A 25,542-nucleotide genomic window follows, 5' to 3' on the forward strand; every position below is an offset into this window, starting at 1 on the left:
TGCATAATTATCTTCCTTGCGTGGGTTGTTCTCCGGCACGGCTCCAGCGCGGATGGATCTAATGTTTTGAGGTGAATGTGTGGCTGTCAGTCACTGCACCGGTGTGGATGTGTACTGTACTGCGCAATCACAGATTCTAGCCTACGTCTTGGAATATATGACCCAAATCAGAATTTTCACCGGATATTGTCATCTGAACGAGTAACAAGTCTGCCACGAGGAAAAAAGCATTACCATAAATCACGCTACCAATGGTGATTTAATCTAAAGATCAGTTAGCTCATATCACAAACCGTGCAAATTATTGTTATACTTTATTCTCAAATTATTAATGTTAACAACATCAGCATTGCGTGACTATGAGTATAGTGTGTGTTAGCGTGTAGATTTCAATTTCTGTACAGTCTAATTGTCATAAAGAAATTCTTCTAAACCAAAAAGCTAATTATTCTTCCTTCGAACTGGTTTTCTTTAAAATACAAATCTTGTGTAATCCCAGGCTATCTGTAATCATAAACACGTTTAAAACTGGAATATAATTTAATTTCATTCACATGTGTTTCATAAACACATAATCCTTTCTGGATAATCAAAATGACACATTTAATTATTCTAGCTGCTGTGAGAAAAGGCTAAACGATCCATCACCTGCAGGATCCTCACATGCGATAGCCTACTAGCCGGGACAACTTCTTTATGTTTACAGACGTGACGTAATGACGCAGCAGCATGCTCGAATTTACTGTGAAAACCTACCTGTACCACTCAAATGAGAAAACATTATTATAACCTAACCTAACTGTTGTGAATCGGGCTAAAGTAAGGCAATAGTTTTGAACACTGGCTGGTTATGTACTTGCTCAAATATTGATTTTGGATAATTTTTAACCCAAAAAATGTACGGACTGCAGCTTTAATATAACTGACTTAACGGACATATGCACATAAATAAAATACTAAAATTAAAATGAAACCTGAAAATCTAAAAAGCTTATTCAAATGATCATGTATTATAGATATATATGAAATCACGAGATATCTGATGCATATGAAGTGCGAATGATACCTCGAGGAAGGGCACGATCCCGTCCCGCGCAATGGCCTGCAGTAACCGGGGGGCGCCGGTGAGACTCTGAAGCCCCGCCCCACAGCAGGAGAAGAACGAGCCAATCACGATCACCCAGGGCGAGGGCCAGGATAATGTGCCAATGACTAAATTACCTTTAACAGAGTCTCCAAACCTAAAGAACAAACAAACAACAAAAAAACACTTTATATTAATACAAAATACTAAAATATTTGATAATTTTTTATGCTGCCACACACAGCTTGTTGCAATGCATTCTGGGATCTGGGATGAGATACTGCATCAAAATTCTGCTAAATTTAGAAATCTTACATTTACATTTACATTTATTCATTTAGCTGACGCTTTTATCCAAAGCGACTTACAATTGCTATATATGTCAGAGGTCGCACGCCTCTGGAGCAACTAGGGGTTAAGTGTCTTGCTCAGGGACACATTGGTGTCTCACAGTGGATTCGAACCCGGGTCTCTCACACCAAAGGGATGTGTCTTATCCACTGCGCCATCACCACCCCTTATCTTAGGATAATTTCAGCCTATATAGTATATTGAAAAATGGCTTTGAAACTATTTTCACTCTGAAACTGCCAGTGAATTTCACAAATATGATTTTATAATAGTAACAATAATTGAAGTAGCATTAGTATTTAAAATAAAAATAAAAACTTAATCTATCTCTAAACTCCATCTCTGATGCAAAATTCAATAGCAAATAGTGTTATTGTTACATATAACTATTACAAAGTTACTGGTAATTTAATTAAAACAGAAATAAAACAAAAATTAAATAAACCACCATACACCATATTGATACTCGGAAATTGCTAGTAAATTTAATAAATAATGGCAAAGAAACAGCAAGTATCACACGGAGGTAGAAAGACTGAAATAGTATTTTCTTACAAAATTCACTCCAACAACCTTGGTTTTTATTTCAACTTTTTTTTTTTACAGTGTATCTGTGCATCTCTGGAATGACTAAATGCAGTCTAGGTAGGCAGTGCTCTAGGTTTAGGAACAGACCAGCATTTTCCTGAGATATAATCTTGAGATATTACATATAAGGGTTCATTGACCTGCTCGTAAACAGGCTTCGCACAGAACTCTGCCGTTATTAAAGTAGATTGCCTGTATGTTTATGCAGGAAAATGAGGATATTATGAGTGGAAAACGAGAAGCAGAAAGAGCTCACTTGTCTCGGAGCAGCACACCCTCGATGCAGGCGCCAAACAACACCACGCAGGACAGATCTGAGTTACACCGCTAAGAAAACCAAACAGCATCTCTCCTTACTCGCTCTGTCTCTCAGTGATTTAGTTTTACAATTGATTCGATTATGATGTCAATACATGGTTAAATATATAACGCTGTAGACCAGTCTAGACTAAGGATACAGATGACGGTGGTGGTTGCGATGGCGAGGATGGTGCCGATGGGAATGGACCTCTGAGCATCTCTCAGATCCCCGGATCTGTTGGATCCAGCCATGATTCCTGCACAACAGAAACGGATGGATTAATTACATGTGTGCTTTTCAGAAGGTGAAATAAGATTCTTATCAGATGAGAAAAATGTAAGTTATAAGGAAAAATAATAATTACCGGTGTATGAATAACTGAGTTACATTACAAAAATGCATGATGTTTTTGAGTCAAAATTCAGTTTTATTCGTTGTAAAATAAAAAAACTATAAAACATCATTTTAGTTTACTGAAATAAAGCTGAACTAAAATATATATGCTAGATGAAAAACCTAAATTAAATCCTTAATTGAAATAAAATACTAAAATTAAAATAAAAAAATAAAGCCAAATAAGAATAAAAAATTAAAAATAAATTAAAATGACAAAAAGCACACATCAAAATCACTAAAACTTACACTAAATTAAGAATAAAAAATATAATATTAATATTAAAAATATTAATCAATTCTACACTGTCTATTATATCACTATAATATAAATAACTGGTAAGAGTTTGTGAATTCAATTAATTTCTATGTATTTCCCATTTAAACTGTTTATTTCAATGAATCAGTTTAAAGATACCATTCAAAAATGTTTAATGAATTAAACATTTTAAACATATGTTTAACATGTTAACCTTTTTTAGTAAATTTATAGCTAATATATAATATAGTGTAAGTATATAGCCTACAGAACATATATATTTTAGGCATTTATTGCTATAATATTAAATAAAAAAGTTTTTTTGTTGTTTTATGTTGTTACACACATGTATAGTATAAAGAAAATTCCTTGTATTCATTACATTATTTTAACTAGTTGCTTTCTGTAGTTTGCATCAAACATTTTTTATTTAACTAAAACAACCAATTATTTCGAATGTTCCTCTGAAAACTAAATAAAATCAACCTTTCAAGCCACTTCAAAACAGATGATATGATATATAATTAATTTAATTAGATTACATCCCTCAGCGCTAATGCTTTAGTCAAATTCTCCCAAAAGCTCAGTCTGTTATTACAGTAAGATCATGTCCTGAAACGCTATCGCAGTGTTTACAGGGAGTTCACACGCGTCCTGCTGAGCTCACTGTGAATCTGAGAGCACTAGATAAGACAGATCACCGCTCACACTCATGACCAGATCAGACTAGTTTAGTTTAAACCGAACAGCAAAGGTATGAGGATGAGAGTGATGGTACCTGTGACGGAGGGGAAGTAGATTCCCACCAGCAGCGTGAAGAAGGCAGTGATGTCATTGACCACATACGGCATGGATTGGTCCTGAGACGAGTCGCTCGCTGGCACTGACGGCACGGCTTTCTCCACCAGCATGCCAGCAGGACCGTAGCTTCCCCACATGTTCTCTGTGCAAACCAAAGAAAATAGTATCATTTTCTCATATTTTTTCATGTGATTTCATAAATCCCAGTATTCATTTACCATTAATGGGGAATTTAATTAATGTAAACATAACTTGTTTGTTCACAATTAAACTCCACAGAGTAGGAATTTTAATGTAGTTTAATTATTTTTTAAATGTAATCAAATGAACATATAACAATTAATGGTAACACTTTATTTTAAGGTGTCCTTGTTACACGTTTCATGCACTTACTATTATAATAACAATAAATGATGTATAATTACATGCAAACCCTAATCCTAACCATATAGTAATGACATGTAACTAACTAATATTACTCAGTACTCAAATGTGCAATTACACCGGAACAAGGACATCTTAAAATAAAGTGTAACCCAATTAATTTACAACAAAACATTTGTTATTTTCTGTCAAATAAGATGCTGCACAACAGAAATTTTCATTAAAAATATCTTGATGATATGATTTTACCTTGTAAAACATTTACCTACTTTAACATACAAATTTAGTTTATTAATTTAGTTTATTTGAACTCAAATTCTATAAAAGTAACTTACAAAAATCGAGTTGAATCATGTATAACTTAAAAATGAAGTTGAAATTGGTTTAAGTAAATAATTAAACAATAAAAAAACATGACTTATTGATCATATACAGAGTAGTATACAATAGTAATACATTTCTGTCATTTTTTGATGGACCTTTGAGTTTCAGTGTGTATTTGACGGTTGTTTTTTTCTCATGAAACGGTGAAAAGCTGGTGAAATGACTCCTAGAGCAGCTCTGGAGATGAAGTTTCATGTCCTCATATACTGAGACAGACGTTTCGTTATCAACTAGTTTGATTGTGATCTTGATATGTTATCATTCATCACCCAGCACTACTTCATTATGAATTTGCTTGAAATGCAAAAGGCATGAAAAAAAAAATATTTTTTACAAAAGATAAAGTTGGAGCCAACAGTACTTTTTCAGAAACCGTGTCTCATTCAGCCATAAAGATCTCTCTTGTGAGAACAAGTACAAGCAAGCTGAGATCCAAAAGAACACAAAACCGCATGAGCAACCTATTTACTTTCATAATGTGACTTGTTTCCCAAACCTGATGGATATTCAAGATTACAACGACTAATGTTCCTTTTTTCTTGGACAACCAATAAATCTTGCTCAATAAGATCAGGAACATGTAAATATAATATTCCATTAACTGACCTTTTTTTCTTTACCACAAAACATGAGTTTTCACATGCTGTGAAAAATCACTTGAATGTCCTGTACTGACCTACTTACACAAAACTCCAGACCTGATGCAGTAATGCTGCGTGAAAACAATTACTTCTGCTCACTTTGACATCAGTGTGGAGATATTAATGTCAGGCCTGGCCTGTTAAATCCAGCAGGATCCGGTCTGGAGCAGGAGAAATCCCCAATGACATTCAGAGCCACAGCGGCTTCATGATCAATGACTAAATACATGAACGTATGGCATATGATAAGAGAAGGTATTACAAATACATGCTGATGGCCTAGGCTTGAACTCTTGCCATGTTCTGTAGGGCTTGGGGTCAGAGGTCACTTTAATGCTCAATGCAGGAGTGGGTCCATAAAAAATATATATATATTTTTTTTTATGCAAAATATATTGTTACTGCTTTCAAAGTTAATCTAGTTCAAAGTGCGCAATTAAGATATGAATGCAATACATTTATGTCATTTTATTTGTTTCATATTGACTAAATTTAATAATATTTTGGTCCACTTTCTAAAGGCTGTTCAGAAATCATGGCATTAATTGCAACAATTTTGTTATTTTTTCCATATATTTTTCTAGAGTATTTTTTTCTTAGATATGCTGTCAACTTAATAAAAATATATTTTAAGAATTTGTTTTGTAGAAATATGTAAAAATATTCCAGATAATATTTTAAGAATTTTAGTATAAGAATAGAATAAAATAAAATTTTAGCATAAAAAATTGGAGAGATTTTTTTTATTATTTATATAATGTTTGTACACTTAAGCTATTAATGAAATGTGTTCAAATGTAATATTTTGTCTTTTTTTAGTTTAGAAATCATGCCATTAATTGCTTTATTTTTCCCATTTTTTTTTATTTTGTAAAGTATAGAATAATAATAAATATCTCAACTTAACTTTTAGTTAAAAGCTATTATTCTAACAACTGTTTTGAGTAAAGTTTAGCATAATCTAAAAATACAATAAAATGTATTTTTTTACTTTTGGAAATAATTATAAAAAAAAAAATTATTTATCTTTTATTTTATCTTTATATGATATTTCATATTTTTCTCAGGCAGTAAAATGTATTTTCATATATGAAAATACACAGCTGCCTATACATTTATTAATATGTATCATTACATCATTTAAAAACCATCATCATCATCATATATACATCTAAATATGTTTTAACAGTGAATAGTCATTTAGAAGAGACTTCTTCCCAAAGTGATCAACAGCTGAAGTTGAAATGAACACAAAACGGCACATGCAACCTATTTTACTTCCATAATATTTCGAAGTGTAATGGAGCATATTAAATGTTATGTATATACAAGAATTCACAGAGGGTAAATGTTGCCTTTAGGTCCTGCTCTCACCTGAAATGGCTCCGCTGGTGAGGCCGGGAATGCCCTGGATCTCGGTGACATTATTGAGGGTGAAGTATTCATTGCAGCTGGCGTTGAGCTCCGGCCCTTCACAGAACAGAGACCAAAGCTTCGTGGTCACAGTCACGTTGTCTATTATTTCTGTCTTCATGCACTTGTCAAAGCCGTGGTTCTGCAGGGTGCGGTTGCCCAACAAACAGACCCTGGAGGAGGACAAAAGAGCCTTTACAAAGAATTCAAAGCACGAGCTGCACATTTAAATCAGAGTTTATTGTCAGGAGGCTTGTGGTCATTGAGAAAGCCTGTGTTCATCTGTGAAACAAACACTGCTGCGGATGTTTGTGGTTCAACAAAATGCACAGAGAACTGTCCGACACTGCTACAATTTATAAAGAGGCTTTGTTTAGTTTAGATACATACAATACAAGGAGGCTCCAACAGAGTGCATTTGTTGGCTTAAGAGCAAAAAATTTACACACCAAGTTTACTCCAGAGCTTCAACTGATCTCTCCAAACCGCTAGTGCTTCTCTTCAAACTGTTACGCTACAACGACAGGAATTTGATTCTAAACGAAGCAAGACGGCACGGTCCTGTGAAAGCAGGTGATGTTGAGCTCTTTCCCCGACTTCTCTCCCGCGAAGGCAAAGAAGCAGAGCTCCTTCAGTGCAATACGGAAGGAATTGAAAGAGGCAGGTCTGCAGACCTTTCTTCAGTATCCTGCTACGCTGAAGATCGTCATGAAACACGGCGAGACCAAACTAATGCACTCACCGGACGAAGCTCGTCAATTCCTGAGCTCCATTCCTGCTCCTCATTCTCCTGGGATGGACGAGGCATAAGGGTTTGATACGGGGTCTCTAACTCTAGCTCTCTCTTTTCTAATTCTATTCTTTAAAAAAAGGCCTCTAACACTAGCTTGCTCTATTCTTTTATATTCTATCTGTTTTCTTTTTATTTATTATATAATTTAAAAAAACTTGCTGCGTGTACTGTGTTAAGCTAACTGAGGCTTGTTATAGTACTTTTGATTGCTTCCATTGTCCTCATTTATAAGTCGCTTTGGATAAAAGAGTCTGCTAAATGACTAAATGTCAAAGTAAATTTAGGTAAAATAAAATAAAAAATAAAATAAAATAAAATAAAATAAAATAAATAAAATAAATAAAATAAAATAAAATAAAATAAAATAAAATAAAATAAAATAAAATAAAATAAAATAAAATAAAATAAAATTACTTACGGAAAAACTGGAGGTTCAAAGATGGTTTTGATGACCCCGGCGTAGATGGCCAGGATGGACAGCACCACACAGGCCAGGAAGACCAGCGCGAGCTTATTGACGTACTTCACACCGACGAACACCACGAGAGACATGAGCGTCAGACAGCACGTCCCATAAACACGCATGTTATTCAGCAGAGCGTCCGCCTCCTGCGCCTTCTCCTCCGCCTTAAAGATGGCAGCGCTGGGAACGATGTACGTCTGTGACACAACACAGAAAGGTTTTATAGAACACAATAAAGAAGAAATCATGAGGAAAAAAATGGGAAACATTCAATGTGGGGTTTTCAATCTTTTAGATGCCACAAACCCCAAAATAAGATCATCCTTGTGCGAGTGACCCCCAGCCTAATATTTAAAAGGCAGCTATATATTTTCATGTAAAAAGACCCAATTTATACTGTAAAAAAAACTTATTATAAATGAGCAAATTATTTAGAAAATATTAGTTTCTATTTTTTCAGTACTGTACTTTTAAATTTATTGTTTAAGCTCAACTTTTATTATTTGTTTATTTTTATTTTAACAAAGTCATTAATTTAACATTATTTTTTTATTATAATTTTTTTTTTATTTTAGCATTTTTTATTTATTTTTTAAATAATTAATGTATTTTTTTTATTGTTGTTAAATTGTTTTTTTTACAAGCTTTTATCTAAACTATCCATGGACCTCTGTACTAATTTTTTTCAGGTAAGTGAAACAGAAGTGCTCTAAATAAACAAATAAAATAAATAAATAAATAAAACAAAACAAAATATAAAATAAAATATATGTAAATAAAATGAGAGTGCTTAAAATAAAAATAAAATAAAATACTCACTTTTAGGTAACTGAAATAAAAGTGTTGAAAAAAAAAAAAAAAAAAAAATGAAATAAAATAAAATAAAATATTCACCATGTTGCTTAATTTTATATCAGCAGCAAAAACTTGAATATCTCATGAATATTCACAGCTATCATTGGATAATTCCTCAATTGAAAGTTTGAAGCTATTCTTAGATGATCTTTACGTCCTAGTGGCTAATTAGCGGTTTCTAAAATCTCTTGTCTTTGGATTTTCTGGCCCTAATCTGACCGTAACCTTTAACTGCACACACAACACTCACCAAGAGGATCTCGATAGTCCCGAGGATGTACATGGCGCCGGCGAACGTTGTGCCCAGATAGAAACACAAGCCCACAGCGCCTCCGAACTCCGGGCCCAGAGAGCGAGAGATCATGTAGTACGAGCCTCCAGCTGCACAAAAACATCAGCAAAGTGTAAATGTGACACAGAATGACAAGAACTCAACAGGAACAGGAACATGACGACCGCATGCAATGACAGCAGCAGATTTCTACTGGAAACCAATGGTACGGTTACAATAAATACCATAACTGGTCATGCTGGTTGGGTTTTTGAGGTATAATTTGGCTTTATGCAGATTGTGATGTAATTTCCTGTTTAAATACAAGTAGAGATCAATACATTTAATATGAAAATGTGTTACCTGGAACAACACCGTTTGTAGCAATGGCACTCATTGATATGGCTGTCAACATTGTCTGTAAAAAAAAAAAAACTTTATTAATTCAGATTTTTTTTTTTTAATTAAAGCTTTAATAAAAAATATATACATTTTTAATTACTATTAATTCAGATAAGATATATACATTTTAAATAAATAATTTTAATGATATCAATTCTAATGTGTAGGACTACATAAAAATTTAATATTTACTAAAATGCTGATTTTTTTTCTTATTATTTAATAAAACATAAGAAAATTGATATGAAGAAAATCATATCAATTTTAATGTGTAATAGTATATAATGTAGTATTTAATATAATATTGATTTAACTTATCCTCATTTAATGAAAAAAGAAAAATAGTATAACAGCACAGTAATGAGGTTCTCCTTTTCTTTTTCCAGGAGCGTTTAGTTCTGTTAAAGGTCATCTGCATCTGGCTGTTATGCAATCCGGCCGTTGTGTCTGAGTGTCCTTGAGTCGAGCGTCCACTCTAAATCCCTGGACTAAACCAATTAACAGCCACGAGCCTCCAGCAGGCTTAACGAGTGAAATAAAGCTGTCTGAATGAAGAAGACTCTTTACTGGCCAAATACAGACACAAAGAGCTTTCACTGCGCCTGCCATTTTTATCAGCACCGCTTCTGATTATAATCAGATCAATATTCAATAGAATCTATTTCTATTCTGATCATGTAAGATTATGCAAGAATGGTTTAGAAATAAACAGTAACATAAGTTTCCCCTCCTCCTTAATACCATCAAACTTCAGTTAATTTAAACTTTATATTTTATATTAAATAATTATATATTATTAAAATGGAAGAAAAAATGCTAAAAATGGGTAGCCGTCTGTTAAAAACAAATTACTTAAAGTCCGTGTAAAGTGATATTAAAATATGTTCTGAGTTTGTCACACAATGTGTTATTAACCACCCAGACAAATTTGAATGATAAAAACCCCGCTAAGTAACTAAAATAAGTTATCAAAATCTTTGAAAAATAAGCAGGACTCTCTGCTCTCAAAGCTGGGGGCGTGTCCACTGTCTGTGCTTAAACCACGCCCACTCGCGGGAAAGAGGCTGTCTCTCTCAGCTGACAAATACCGCTACAACCTGAATGGATGCTACTGATACTACCTCTAGTAGCTTAATTGGATTTATACAGCCATACATGTTTGAGTGTGCAAGTTCGCTATTTAATTGTAGATGCTCGTCAGCCTGCTCCGTTGTGCTTTGAAAGAAGAGAAAGCGGTACAGCTCGCGTTTCTAGATGCGAATTGTGAACGCTCCATGTTTTAAAATTGTATGTATTCTGCCACATATTGATGTCTCTGGGCTAAAACCCAGGTATCCATTCACCCTAGAACCATCCCTGCCTAGAATCTGTATATCTAACATCACAGACATTCAGAAAGACAAACTAAGAACTTGACCTCTCAACAGTTATTATAGTGTTAGGGACGGGGCCACGCTCAGTGGTTCTATTGCGTCATCGAGCCACCGCTTTAGCCCCGCCCACAAACTCCTGAACACAGAATTGGTGAAAAACTGTTTAACGGTTTAACTCCACAATTCAGTACTACATAGTTCAGAGTATTTATGTGTTTCAGCAATACATTTCTAACATGTGTAATGTGTTTAGAAACAATTCTCAGAATTCTCTTGATGATTAATCACATCCAAAATAAAAGTAATAAAAGTTTTTGTTTACACAATATATGCGTGTCTTCTGTATATATTTATTTTGTATATATAAAAGACACACACATACAGTATATATTAAAAAAAAATAATAATAATTCTGCAAACTCAAAAATTGCCACGAAAAATCTGCCCTTAAATTCAAGTTGATATTTATTGATGCACATTGTAATCTTTTCAACTTTTAAAATGTATCAAAGAACATTTTTTCAGCATCCAATCAGTTCTTAATGGACACCATTAGGTCCAGCAGTCCTGCATTTTTCATTTCTGTTGAACATCCTGTTCCACTCAATAATGTGTCACATTAAGGAAGAAAAACAGGCTGCAAACACAGCATTGATATTGATTTACCTTCCTAAATGAGGAAGTAAATACGTCTCCTCAATGCAAAGTTAGAAACGTCTCTCTATCAGTCATTTATCTCTAATAGACGCTGCATAAACCGGCAGCACTGAGATCTTGATGGTTCCTGAATGAGCAAAACCTTTCAATCCTGACTGTGACACAATCGCCGGAAATGTATAATGACACCAGTAAGTGAAGGTTGAGGTAGACGCTTGATCTCATTGTCCGCTGTGGTATATAAATAAGCAGCAGTGTTAGAGACTTCTGAGCACAGGAGATTACACACGTGTGAGTTCAGCTGAAAGAGGGCCGAGGCAGGACCAGCCACCCCTGAACCCATGCGGTTTGGACTTACACACGAGCAGCACATGGACACAATGATAAAGGACTCCAGGATTCCCGCTGTTCCCACGATCCACGTCATTCGCAGGAAGAGAATCACTCCCAGGATGTTCTGCAGGCAGGGCAGGTAGACCCCGATAAACGTCCCCATCTGTGGACTCTGCACACAAACACATGCAGAAGAGACGGCATGAGAAACACATGCTTGAAATGATCGCACATGCATGCAATATTCACGCACAAAATCTAAAAATGACCATCTTGAAAGGTTTTGCACACTAATGCCACAAAGAACTTTTTATTCATTAGTTTTTAAAAAGACACACATAGCAGCAGTGTTATTTTAGTATCATTTATATTATAGTTTATATAGAGATTAAATAAGTTTTTATTTTTGAATGTTCTGTTTTAGTAACTTTTAGTAAGTTTGTTGTGTGTGGTTAGTTTTTATAATTTTTTTTATTTTAGTTTTAGTTAATTTAATACTTTAAGTTAAACAAAAACAAAAGGAAAATGATAAATTATAGTGCATTTTACAAGAAATACAATGCGTTTAATTAATTCAATGCGTTACATGCAGTTTCTTTGTAATTATTTGTGAATTTTATTAGGAAAATCGATTCTCAAAATTATTTTTTATACTTTATTTCAGTTAACATTTATTTTGTTTCAAATAACATTTTTTATGGTTTTAGTTTTACACTGAAAAATGGTTCATATTGCTAGTAAATTTAGCAATAAATTACAAGGCAGCAGTAAGTAACACTGAATTGAATGTAAATTTTGAAGTAGAAAAACTTAAGAGTCTCGTCTTGTAAAACACTCTCATAACCTTTAAAAAATATTATTTTTGCAGCTTAATTAACAATAATAACTGAATATAGAACCTGGAAATTAAAACACTGATCTGAAGAACCTGTAATGATGCATCAAAACCTATATTTCTAATCTTCAGACAGGAACCCTAAACAGCCTAATGGTTCTTGAGTGCTTCAAGACTGTTTTAACAAAAGAGGAATTTGCAATGTTAACATTTTGAAAACATGCTTAATTCTTCAACAGTTAAAAGAAGAAAAACATCAACCATCATTTATGAAATGCAAATCAGCTTTAGATCTCATACATAAGTGCTGTTGCATCTAAATGTACAATTACTGTTTAAATGGAAGCTATAGCTATACAAGTCCATCCAAATCATAAATGATCCAACACTGACGTTAACACTCTAGTCATTCTTCAATCTTCATGCACAGGTTAAATCACAACTACGATAAATCATATCCAATCTGTGCACGATCAAAAAATATAAATGCATGTACTTATAAAAGCATACCGCGGTGAGATGAACAGCTCTTGACAGTTCCTGCTGGACTCTGCTTCAGTCAAATACACTATATGACCGAACTTTAGTAACTGACACTTGAATATTATAAAAACCCTTCCGAGATCGTTCGTGATGCAGGGAGCAAAATGTGGATGAACTGCGAAGTTTCACGCAGTCTGAGCATCTGACGCCCATCGTCTCAGGACTAATGAGAGCGTGTTTGTCCAATCACAGATAGATGTCCAGTGACGGGGAGACTGGCTGGGGACTGTGGTTTGTGGGTATCGCCTGCCCATTGATTCAACATTTTTACTGACTGTCAGCAATAACCACAAGAACTCAAAAAGTTGATGCCCGCTGGGCTTGAAATGGAAATCAAGGAAAAATCATTGCAATAGACGTCATATTTAATTTAATGTGAATAAAACGAGGCTGAGAGAGAAATACAGTTCTGTGTTATGGCATATCAACTTCGTTAGTTTTAGTCATTTTTATTAATAGATTTTTTTTTCAGTTCTCATTTAAATTGTTTCATAATTTTTGTTGTGCATTTTAGTCATTTTTTATTTTAAACATGTCGACATTTATATTTCAGTTTTAGTTATTTGAGTACATCAAGACAAAATAAATGAAAATGAGAAATGTTACCTTGGCAACTAGCTGACAAATATTTTATATTTATTATTTCAAGTTTAAAAAAAAATGTTTATTTTTTTAGTTTTAGTTAACGATGTTAATTCTGTGCAATGATTAATTACAGAAATCAAAACACTGATCTGAAGAACCTGCAATGAAATATCAAAACCGATATTTTTAATCTTCAAATAATTTTTAACCATGTAAGAACCATATAAATGTTTAGTAGTTTTGTTTTTTGTTTAAAAAATGTTTATAATTTTATTTTTTGTTACTTTAGTACTGAATAAAATTAAACTAAATGAAAATAAGAAATGTTGCCTCTTCAACTAACTGAAATAACACAATTTAAAGCTTTTTTTCTAAATATAAAATCAGTTTTTTTTTACTCTGTGTGCTGATGCTTTATAGAAATTGGAAAACAAAACACTGATCTGAAGAACCTGTAACTAAAAATCATTTTAATCCACAAACAACCAAATAGAACCAAATCAGGAACCCTACAGCTTTTCAAAAGATTTAAGGTTACGCTATCTTATAATAACCCTGGTTCAGACTCAGGTTTATTGCATTTCCTGGATGGTGAAATGAAGTTCAGGTCATTTCCGACATGTTTCCGTAATCAGACATTCCAAACGATCTGACCTGTATTAATTTCCTGTCGTATTTCAACAAAGGCTAAAGAATGTAGAGAATGTGTGTCCGATTTGTTTTCGATTAGAGTACTCAGACACAAAGCTCAGACATCCTACAGAAAGCTGGGCTTCACATGTGTCTCTAACTCAGATAACTTCATGTCTAGAGAGAAAATGAGTTTAGTCGGTTCTCTAGTGCCAAATTGAAAGGAAATGGTCTGCAAACTTGGCCTAAAGTCATGTAAATGTTTTGATGATGTGTAATGGCTCCCAGTCTGTTACCTTGACTGTTTGCTTCTTGGCACCTTCATCCTCGTCGGCCTCCTCGTGTTCCCTGACGCCCTGCGTGAGGTTCGTGTAGTTGGCCAGTTTGCTGAGCAGCGAAGACACCATGGGATTGCTGTCCATCTCCTCCTGAAAGGGTAAAAGATGAAAAACTGTAAAACAGCAAACACAAACGACTCGTTTCAAACCTCGACAATGTCTTGAAGGGTAAAAATAAATGCAGGCACCAAAATCAAAGGATGTAATAACAGCTCTGTCTGTCCAAAATCATAAAAGTACACAAAAATAAACTTCATGACCCATGAATTACTTTATTTGTGGTCATAAACATGAAACGAGAATGTGGAAAACAGAGAAGAGAAAAGCCATGATGGCTTGAAAATAAACACAAAGATTGTTCAGACTTGACTGCAATAATAGAAATATCACGAAACATATTTCACCCTAAAATTAAAGAATGAAAAAATATATTTTGCATAAAGTATAAAGTTTGTTTGTTTGTTACTGCTATTAATATTTTTGCATAATGACATTATTTAGGTCTTATTCAACCAAAAATCTTATTAGAATGCAAATATATATAGTGCTTATTTTGTTATACTTTTTTGTTATTAACATTTTTGCATTATGATATTATTTCAGTTCATTTTCCACCAAAATTCAATTTAGTTATATTATTAAATTACTTAATTTGAAAAGTACTATTAAAAATTATTATTAAATCATTAGTTATTAGAACTTTATCTTAGAATTTTAGTTAGCAAATACTAATTAGTATTTTACCATTTTAAATAGAATTGAAAATAAAAGAATCTAATGAAAAAAAAAAAAAAAACGCTGTCAAGAAACCGTCAAGATTTGAAATGACTGAAATGAACATTTGAGGATAAATGTGTAACGTTTCCATGGAAAAAGTCAAATGCAAAGAAAAGAAAATCCTGAAATAAAGTTCAACTTGATACAATATCTTATTTTTAAAACAGTTTTAATCTTATTTTTCATTTTGTTATTAAAAAATATGCATATTGTTAGTCAAAAAAACATGCAAAAAATATTATTTTTCAGCAATACTGAAATTAAGTTTAAAGATACTGTACCTCAAAAAGTGCCATGTTTTTCCCATCATATAGAGTTCCCTTATCATCGGTGTTATTAATGAACGGGCTGCTTTCCCTTGGGTTTCCATCACCTGTTATACACAGACAGACAGACGGATGGAGAGAGCAACAGAACAAGAGAGAAAGATTAAAAAAGACATGATTACAGGTGACTGCAGGAGATTTGCCAGTGAAATGCTGTTTGATTGTGAAGCGAGAGGCGCTTATGGTCTGTTATGAATAGTCTGTTGGGTAAATTAGGAAAAAGCAGACTTCCTATCATTGCCGCCGGACAGACGTAATGATTTTCCTATAATTAGAGCATGATGGTGATCGATGTCCTCCGCTTCACTGGTCAAACTCTGTGGCGTTCAGACAGTCTGATGGCATATGGTGTGCTGTCACTGAAGCACTTATAAAGGCTCAAACGTATAGCTGAAAACATACAGTTACTCAGAAGCCACTGATCCGCCGGGGTTTGTGCATGCATATATATATATATATATAGATATTTAAATAAAAATCTGGACTGGGCTGCGTCACTATAGGATTTATTTTCAGATTACATCACTTTATTAATTTCCTCAGACCTATCATTTTAATGCAGCATATAATTCAGATTTAGAACGACACGCTGTTCCAAGAGTTTCTTAGATTAAACTTTTGTTACGCCACAGACGCTGAACAAAATATGTTTGAACAGTTTAACTTTGTAAACAGCAAAGTCCAAGAGTATGTTTAATGGTAAACTTAAAAAAAAGCTTTTGGAAACTACAAATGTGGCTATTATCCATCTTAAAGATTCATCAGAATCTGTGCTTGTCTAATAAACCTGGCATTATACGTTATGATTATTGTTGGCTCGTTTCTCTCTCGTTTCTTGGATAAAGGCATCAGTAAAATGCATAAATGAAACCACAAGATGTTCTAAAGTGCATACGAGTCATTTTTCATGCAGCCTGAAACAATAGTGCATTTGCAAACTGGTTTGAAACCAGTTCAAACTGTTTGGTGCACATATTTATGCTATTTCCAGGAGAAAAAGTACTAAAAGTGACGCTGAAATCGCAGCTTACACAAAATATACACGAATTGACATTATCTGAATGCATCTGACAGACACTTTTATTTAATGCACCTTTATATGCATTTAATCAGCAAGTGTGTTTCATTGGAATTGAAACCCTGGTGAGCATCAAGTTTCTACCGGTTGAGCCACAACCTCCAGTTCTACAACTTCACCAGAACAAAACATGCTGGCTAAGATGTTAATAACCTGGCTGAGGTGTTTAACTATGTTAACTATGTACAGTAGAATCAAAGCAATTAACACTGAGAAGATTCAAAGCCCTTAGGCAGATGAACCCCAGCGTACAGGGAACCTTCTGGCACGGTTAATAGGTTAGACAACATTCTCAAAGCATTAGCAGCAAAACATTGTTTATGTAATGTCTTTCTGGAACAAACGTCCATCTAAACTGTTGCTACTTACCAGTTTCAGATGGTTTAGAAAGCATTCAAAAGTAACAACGTTTGCAAAATTCTAAAATGGAACATTTCCTTAATGTTGTTTCTAACGTTCACATAACCAAGAAAAAAAAAACATTTAAAAAACTAGATAGTTGATTTTTGTTAAATATGCTCCCAAATATTCATGAGACCTCTGAAATCTGAAATACCACACAAGCATGAATCAAATGAGCATTTCAGACCGTATGAACCTTTAGATTCAAAGGGTTTCAGTCATTCTTTATTATCTCTGGAACTGTATGAAATCGTGAGCAACTCTACAGACTTAAATTGATCTTGTGGTCAAAACCGCTTCTACAGAAGATCAAAATTTGTTCTAAACCTTTTTTAGAAGACAAGTAGGTAAATGAATGAGTCCAAAATCCACAATAACGCTTCCTCCAGTGACAAGTCCATCCCCTGTTGTCTCTAACATATCCTTTAGAGCGGTTTTGTCTTATAAACTTAGTTTGATCTGTGCAGACTCCTCTCCACATTCAGACCACAAAACCACTTTTTCACTATAGAAAGCGATTTTATGAATAGAGCACTCATTTTAGCAAAGTCTAGTACTTGATAGAAACATCTTTTTTATTTTGAGCCTTTGCCACTTTTATTGACAGATTTATGAAGAATGCGATTATGACAACAAAAGTCATACTTGAACTTTTGATTTGTAAATTATAAAGTGTTTATTCATTTACCCCTTGAACGGTTTAGCTTTGGACTATCATTATTATATTTTGTTCACATTCACATGTGCATTTATGACAACAGACACTTGATACAGTAACGCCAAATCTCACGAGATGTGATCCACTTTCATCAAAACGACCTAGATTACAGATTATATCACTGCAGACGTCACAGTCCTTTATTCAACTGTTCAAACGCTACACAATGTGCTCCCTTCTTCCAGAGAAACACGCATGGAGAATGAATGAGCGCGCAAAATGGAAAGCAGAACAGAAACGATGAATAAACAGGATGGACATTAGGTTCCTGGTGCACAAAAATGGCAAAGAAAAAAAGCTTTTGATGCAAGTTCTCCAAGTTCTTAATCAGTATTTTGGCTGGTTTTCCAGGGATTTAATTTTTTTAAATTAATATAGGCCTAAATAAATAAAACCCATTAACAAAAAATATTTACATTTAAAGAAATATTAAAAAAATAATTTAAAAAATAAATGCACAATAAACAAACAGACCCAAAATTAATTAATTTGTAATTCAAATTTACATTAATGTAATTTATTAATTAAAATACATAATATTTTTAAAATAAATTCAATAAATTTATTTTTTTTTTTTTAAACATGGCTTAAAATTTTAGGCAATTTTGCTTCTCTTCTAAAGGATGTGTATATATTTTTACTAGAAAACAAGACAAAAATACAAATAAGGAACATTATTTTTCCCATATCTGCTGAGGACATGTTGCTGAAGATTTGCACGATAAGAGAAAAAAAGTGCAATTCTAAGTAACAATCTAAATAACCTTTTATTTAACACTGCATGGGCTGGCCAAATACGCCATGCCAAGCTGCCATAAAATCTACAGCAGCTGGAAAGTCAGGAAACTTTTATAGTTCCATTACAATCAGACTGAGTTTAAACCGTAGCAGAACCAGACAGCTATGATACAAGCCAAAATTACCTACAGGATCATGGAGTTCATCCGATCAGCAGCGCTGCACTGCATGTTCTTGGCTTAAGATGATTCCTTTACCAGGCATGACAGAGAAGGCACTTTGTCCGAATGTTTGCAAACACTCTAATTTCAAACCACTGAGACTAAACCGGATGCTGGTGTGACAGCAATGACAATCAACTGATCCTAATAAAAGTGACCCTTCTTTTGCAAGTGAAAATGTCATAGACAGCCAAAATCATGCCTTTGGCACCACGCAAACATTTATTTACTCATGTAAGCAATCTATATAAATCTCTAAGTTGTTGTTCAGCAGCTGACATATGATTTGAGTCTTGTTAATTTAACACATGATCAGATACACTATTTTCACCTGCTGGATGATAAAAAATTATAAGGGGTTCAGTCATATTTTTCACATAGTTCAGAAAAATAAAAAAATTAAATTAAAATAAGTAAAATACAAAGCAAAATCTAAATTTAATAAAACTTTAAGAAACAAAATAAAATGCAAATGCAAATACAAATAAAATCGAAAACTGTATAAAACAATAAAAAATACAAATAAACAGAATTAATTAAAAAATTAATTTATTGAAAAATAAATAAAAAATTACAAATCAAAATAAAATAAAATTGAATGAAATATGAAGGAAAATTAAATACATACACGTAAAAACTGTATAAACAAAATAAAGTAAAATAAACAGAACAAAATAAATAAAATAAAACACCAACTGCACTAACAGTTGATTTGCACTAACGCAGCAGAGTCTCAGTTCTTCTCAGGACAGCACTGACGGGGATCAAACCCTCCATACAGACTGTGACATGACAGCTGAGGAAGGAAGGCCATACAAATGAGAAACGACACACCTTTGATTTAGCCTTCATGTATTCACGTTAACTGTTTCCTTTTCAGGCACACAACAGTCAGAGTTTGCAACAATAAAACAAAGAACCTTCTTGATGACTACCTTTTACAATAAACGCACGAAGCAATCGTCACAAGACGGGTTGAAATGAACATGTCAGGTAGAGCAGGGCATTAACAGGTACCGTGAATCAGACTCTATGGTAATAAATGGCCACGTACTATTTATATCGACTAAGCTCTCTGTCGTTCTGATCTGTAAGCGGCCTACGAGAGCTTGTTTTACGCCGGCTGACTGTGCAAGAGACGCTGGCAGAATGAGTCACTCCAATCCCGTTATTCAACACGGATGTCAAGCAATTAGAAGGCCCAAAGTCTGACAAAGTAAATAAGCACACGTATAAACGCCTACAACTGATGATAGTAATGCTGACGCTGTCCTTCAAAATGTCACTCAGTGTCAGTTTATCATAATCTGAATCTCAAAATGGTATGTTGAAGTTGCTTGAGGAGGTCTAGAAAGGTAGCTTTTTACCTATTCAAGCAAGAGCAAAGCAGAAATGAAATGAATAAAGGTACGTTTGTTTTGTTTGCAGGGATATTCTTAACCGCAAATTCTTAATCAGCGTATTTTGTCTGGGTTTCCAGCTAAATAAAATAATAAGATAAACAAAAAATATTTGCATCCTTAAAGCAAGATAACGTTACAAAAATTACATAAATATAAAATGCATGATTTATTTTTCTTGTTTGCATCTCAACTGATCATGAAACTTTAAAAAGTCACTTAAAGTCACCTTATAAAAGATGCTTAGGTTTATTTTCACGTCAAGTGAGTTTATAGGAGAAGTTCTGGCAATATTCTGATTAACGGCATTAAAAACATCTCATTCTAGCTGATTATGAAGTTTCAGAACAGCGCTTTCACATCTATTACAATAAGAACTAAGACTAGCTCAATGCAGCTTGTCACATCCTTCAAAAAACTTCACTCTCAAATCACAAAAGCTGATTTTCAAAAAGGGTTCATTTTGGCACATTAACATTACATAATAGTACCTAAAAGGTGCAAAAGTGTACCTTTTGAAAAGGTACTGCACCAGTGACAGCTATTGTAACTTTTTTCTGAGAGTGCACTGAAACTCAGTTTAGAAAAGGTTATACTCTGGTTGACAACATTAAAAAGAAAACATAACTTCTACCGGAGGATATTGTACATCTACTGAAGTTCTAGCTGAACATATCTGATTGCAGTCTTCAAAAATATCACTTAAAATCCTTTCTGAAAAGGTTCTATTCTTGTTAACAACATTAAAACGGCAAAATATCTCATTCTAGATCCCTGTGAAGTTCCTGAACTGCAATTTCATCAGCAATTACTGAAGTAAGAATGAAGATGAGCTCAATGCAACTGGTTGCTTTAGAGAAGTTGTTCAGGTTATATTCTTGGCTGACTGCATTAAAACACCAAAATACAAACTGCAACTAGCGATATCTTTAAAAAGGTCACTTAAAGTTAGTTTAGAAAAGGTTATTCTGGTTGACAACATTAAAATGGCAAAAAAAAAATTCAGAGATGTTCCAGAAGGCTAGTTGTACATCTAGTATAGAAAAACAAGATCAAGCTCAACACAGCCGATCACAACTTTCAAAAATGCACTTAAAATCAGTTTAGAAAAAATCTACTATCTATATTCCAACATTAAAAGATGAATAACTTATTCACAGCTACCTGCTAATTTTCTAAAAGGAAGTTTGGAGACAACTGAAGTAAGAACAGTGGCATTAAACACAATAGACCAGCACTACGAACATCCACGGCCATCACAAACCAAAGAGCGAACACTTACCCCGCGGGCAGGAGCTCAACCCCGGCTCCATGCTGATGGAGAGAGAGGGTGAGATGGGTCTGCCGAGGGTCCCTGGAGAGACGCGCTCAATGGGGGTTCAGACGCGCTCAACTATCAGCGCTCTGATGATCAGCGCCTGTGACGCTGCCAATAAAACGCCAGAGACATCAGTCCCTGAGCGCTTGATCCCTGATCTAAACCACTCGCCCAGACACGGGGGAGGAGCGAGAGAGAGAGAGAGTGGGGGATAAAGAGATATAAAAGCTAGGAAAGTGATTGATGGAGGCGACAGAGAGAGAGAAGGCATGCCACCACACTAAAGCTACGCTCAGTATGATTGGAAATGCATCCAAAATAATAATCTGACACTTTCTAAAATGCATATCTGATATATTAGATGAGAAAAATAATATACATTGGTACTGTTTTGGGTCGCCACTTAATGTCCAAAAATTGTTAATCATAAAATTAAAAAATAAATAAAATATATGTGTGTGTGTGTGTGTGTGTACTACTAGTACTACTACTATTATTATTATTATTAATATATATTTTTATAATTTACATAAATATACAACAGTTAAATATATATTACAGTAAATAAATTTATTTATTTATAACGCATTTATTTAATATATTTATTTAGTAGCAAAAAATGCATAGCATTTCCATTCTAAATTCTAAATTAAATATTTTATATTACAATAAATACATTTTTTAAAAAGCAAATGCTTGTCTTTGTAAATGTAACATTTATTTGTAATGCATTGTTTTTATTTTATATTTTTATTTTATAAAAATTAGTTGCAAAATGCATGGCATGTCCATTATCTATTTTTTTTATTATTGTATCTAAATAAAAATGTGGATAAACATGCAATATATAATAATAAATAATAGTTAACAAATAATAAATATTAATATAATAAAGAAATAATAAAATAAATATAAAAAATACTAAATAATTGCTTAAAAATATATTCAGAAATAAAATTCACAAAATAAAAATTGCATTTAATTATTTTCAAAACGCAATAAGGCACTAGAGGTGGTGTTATATTGTAACATGTACAGCTGTGTGTCATGTCTAACAGACACCCTGTAGTCATGACTATAGTGACAATATCTCACAGCCTCTCCTAGCTTATTGCTCACTTCATGAGTGTCATATTAATTGCTGCTCATCTAGTGGCTCTTTATCAGCAAGTGAACTGGGTAGTAATCACTTAACCAGATTAACCAAATCCTCTCCTTTTTAGAAAGCGTAGCAGGGCCTGAGGAAGGAAGACAGAAACTCTTCATTTACAACACTGACCTAAACCTAGACCTAAACACGAGGGAGGAGGTTACAGGTTATCCGTATGCTAAGTGTACTTAAGAAATGGACACTAAACCTTCTGTTCAAATCCAAACAATGACCAAACACAGATAAAAAATGTGGAAATCTCCACAATATGTGATTAAAAAGTCAGACACAGGCTTTCTATATTAATATTTTTAAAATATCCGATTTTTCTTTGGGTTTGTCCTTGCTAGCGGTGGTCAAACGTCAGCAGTGGCGCTGTAAGCCGTTAAAGCCTTCAGGTAAAGGAGCGTGTTATGTAACAGAGCATGCTGGGATTGCGGGGGCCGTGAGGGGGAGGGAGGGACTCAAGACCATTTAACACACAAACCCCAGTGTGACTTCAGCTTCATGAGTGTGAACTAGGGCTGGATGAATTTGAATTTTATCGATTAATTCAAATTTAATGTTCCCTTATAAATTGTGGAATCTCGATCTTGAATAGAAATATTACCAAATGTTAGAATTAGACACTGACAATATGCCAATGATGACAGCAAAGAGAAAAGAAGAATCCAATTGCATGATTAACCACTCACGTGTGACGAACTCTGTGAAGATCCAAATATTGTTTATATATATATATATATATATATAGCAACAATATAAAAATAGAAATATAATGATGAGTCTGGTTTCTCCCAAGGTTTTTCCTCCATTCTGTCTCAGAGGGAGTTTTGGTTCCTTGCCGCTGTCGCCTCTGTCTTGCTCAGTTGGGGACACTTCATTTCTAGCGATTATCGTCAATTTGATTTCACAGATACTATTTAAACTAAACTGAGCTAGACAACGACATCTCTGAATTCAATAATGAAATGCCTTTAACTGAAAATTGAGTGTTTAATCTTATTATTATACATTACTGACACTCTATCCTCCAATTTGATACGGTTAAGTTTTATTATTTATTATTACTCCTCTTCGTCCCCTATGGGACATAAGGCTTCAATGAGCACTCTCCATTGCATTCGGTCCCTGGCAGCATGTTGGGCCTCTCCCCATGACAGATTCATCTGTTTCAGCTCTTGTGTCACAGTTCTGCGCCAGGTGCTTTTGGGTCTCCCAGGTCGTGTCCATCTTAAGGCGATTTTTGTGATGCACTCCTGTTCCATTCTCAACACATGTCCCAGCCATCTCAGACGTCTATGCGTAATCTCCTTAATCTTACTCCAACTTCCCGTTTTCTCATACAGTTCATTGTTGGAGATCTTATTAGGCCACAAAATCTGGCATATTCGTCGGAGGCATCCATTATGGAACACTTCCATTCTCTTCATGTCTGTTTTGACAGCTCGCCAGCTCTCAGAACCGTACAGCAGAATGGATTTTACATTGCTGTTATACAGGAGCATCTTCATTTTAAGGCTGTATTGTTTTGATCTCCAGATAGGCCAGAGTTGGGAGAAGGCAACCTGAGCCTTTCCAAGTCTTGTTTTAATATCTTGCCCCGCTGTCCTTACTGATAAGACTGCCCAGATAGGTGAAATCTTCCACAAACTCAAGTGGTTCATCATTAACAAGTATGGGTGCTGTGGGGACGGAGTTGACACACATCACTTGTGTTTTGGAAGTATTGACACTGAGCCTAACTTGTCTAGCAAAGTTGTTCAGCCTATCAGTCTTAACCTGCATGTCGTACTGGTTGGTTGATAGGAGAGCAAGATCGTCAGTGAAGTCAAGATCTTCCAGCTGGGAGAACAGAGTCCACTGGATGCCTCTGGGTCTGTCTGCTGTGGTGTTGGTTGTAACCCAGTCTATGGCGACCCTATTATAATGCACCCCTGTCTCACTCCGGACTGTACGGGAAACCACTCAGAGAGGTCGTTTCCCGTGATGACACTACACTCAAAATGTTCATAAAATGTTTTTATGATTGAGATGATCTTTGATGGTATTCCATAGGAGTGCAGTATCTTCCAGAGGGTGTTTCGGTGGACACTGTCGAAGGCCTTCCTGAAGTCCACGAAACTGATGTAAGGGGATGTATTCCATTCCAAACATTGCTCTATGATGTTACGCAGAGCAAAAATCTGGTCCATACATCCTCTTCCCTTCCTGAAGCCTGCTTGCTCCCGTCTAATCCTGGTGTCAATGGCTGTCTTCATCCGGTTAAGAAGGACTCTGCAAAACACCTTGCTTGGAATATATAGAAGGGTGATTCCACGCCAGTTGTCGCAGTTCTTAATGTTGCCTTTCTTAGGGACTAATAAGACCTTTGGACCAGGCTTCAGGGATGGTATCACTGTTCTAAATGTCTTGGAATAGGTCCGTCAGCACTCGTGTAGATGTTAGAATGTCGGCCTTGAGCATCTCAGCATAAATAGCATCAATGCCACATGCCTTACCGCTTTTCAGGGTTTGGATTTCAACTTTAACCTCAACAGAGTCAGGGGGGTTGGTGTTGATTTCCAGGATATCGTTTGTTGTTGTAATGTTGGCTAATTGTTCTGGCTCAGGGAGATTGAGCACTTCGTGGAAGTGTTGAACCCATCTAGCTGCTTGTTCACTCTCTGACATATGTTGCCTCTCTTATCCATAACATGGGTAGTTTGGTTTGTACATTTGCCGCAGAGTCGCTTTG

The 25,542-nt window shown here is 34.5% G+C and overlaps 1 protein-coding gene across 6 annotated transcripts in view; it reads right to left on the reverse strand.

Moving 5' to 3' along the window:
* The window catches only part of LOC306865097 (solute carrier family 12 member 7-like), a 62,245-nt gene that overhangs the window by 13,780 nt on the left and 22,923 nt on the right, over positions 1–25,542 (reverse strand). For all 6 annotated transcript variants that reach the window (XM_079409466.1, XM_079409463.1, XM_079409467.1 and 3 more), the window contains exons 2-12: positions 15,736–15,827; positions 14,636–14,767; positions 11,772–11,918; positions 9,345–9,399; positions 8,961–9,091; positions 7,811–8,052; positions 6,561–6,772; positions 3,755–3,919; positions 2,482–2,580; positions 2,280–2,337; positions 1,067–1,241 (exon numbers count right to left, since the gene is read on the reverse strand). In XM_079409466.1, the coding sequence (XP_079265592.1) occupies positions 1,067–1,241; positions 2,280–2,337; positions 2,482–2,580; positions 3,755–3,919; positions 6,561–6,772; positions 7,811–8,052; positions 8,961–9,091; positions 9,345–9,399; positions 11,772–11,918; positions 14,636–14,767; positions 15,736–15,827 (1,508 nt within the window). The remainder of the gene's footprint in view (positions 1–1,066; positions 1,242–2,279; positions 2,338–2,481; positions 2,581–3,754; positions 3,920–6,560; positions 6,773–7,810; positions 8,053–8,960; positions 9,092–9,344; positions 9,400–11,771; positions 11,919–14,635; positions 14,768–15,735; positions 15,828–25,542) is intronic.

This window comes from Barbus barbus (genome assembly GCF_936440315.1).
Source record: "Barbus barbus genome assembly, chromosome: 46".
NCBI lineage: Eukaryota > Metazoa > Chordata > Actinopteri > Cypriniformes > Cyprinidae > Barbus > Barbus barbus.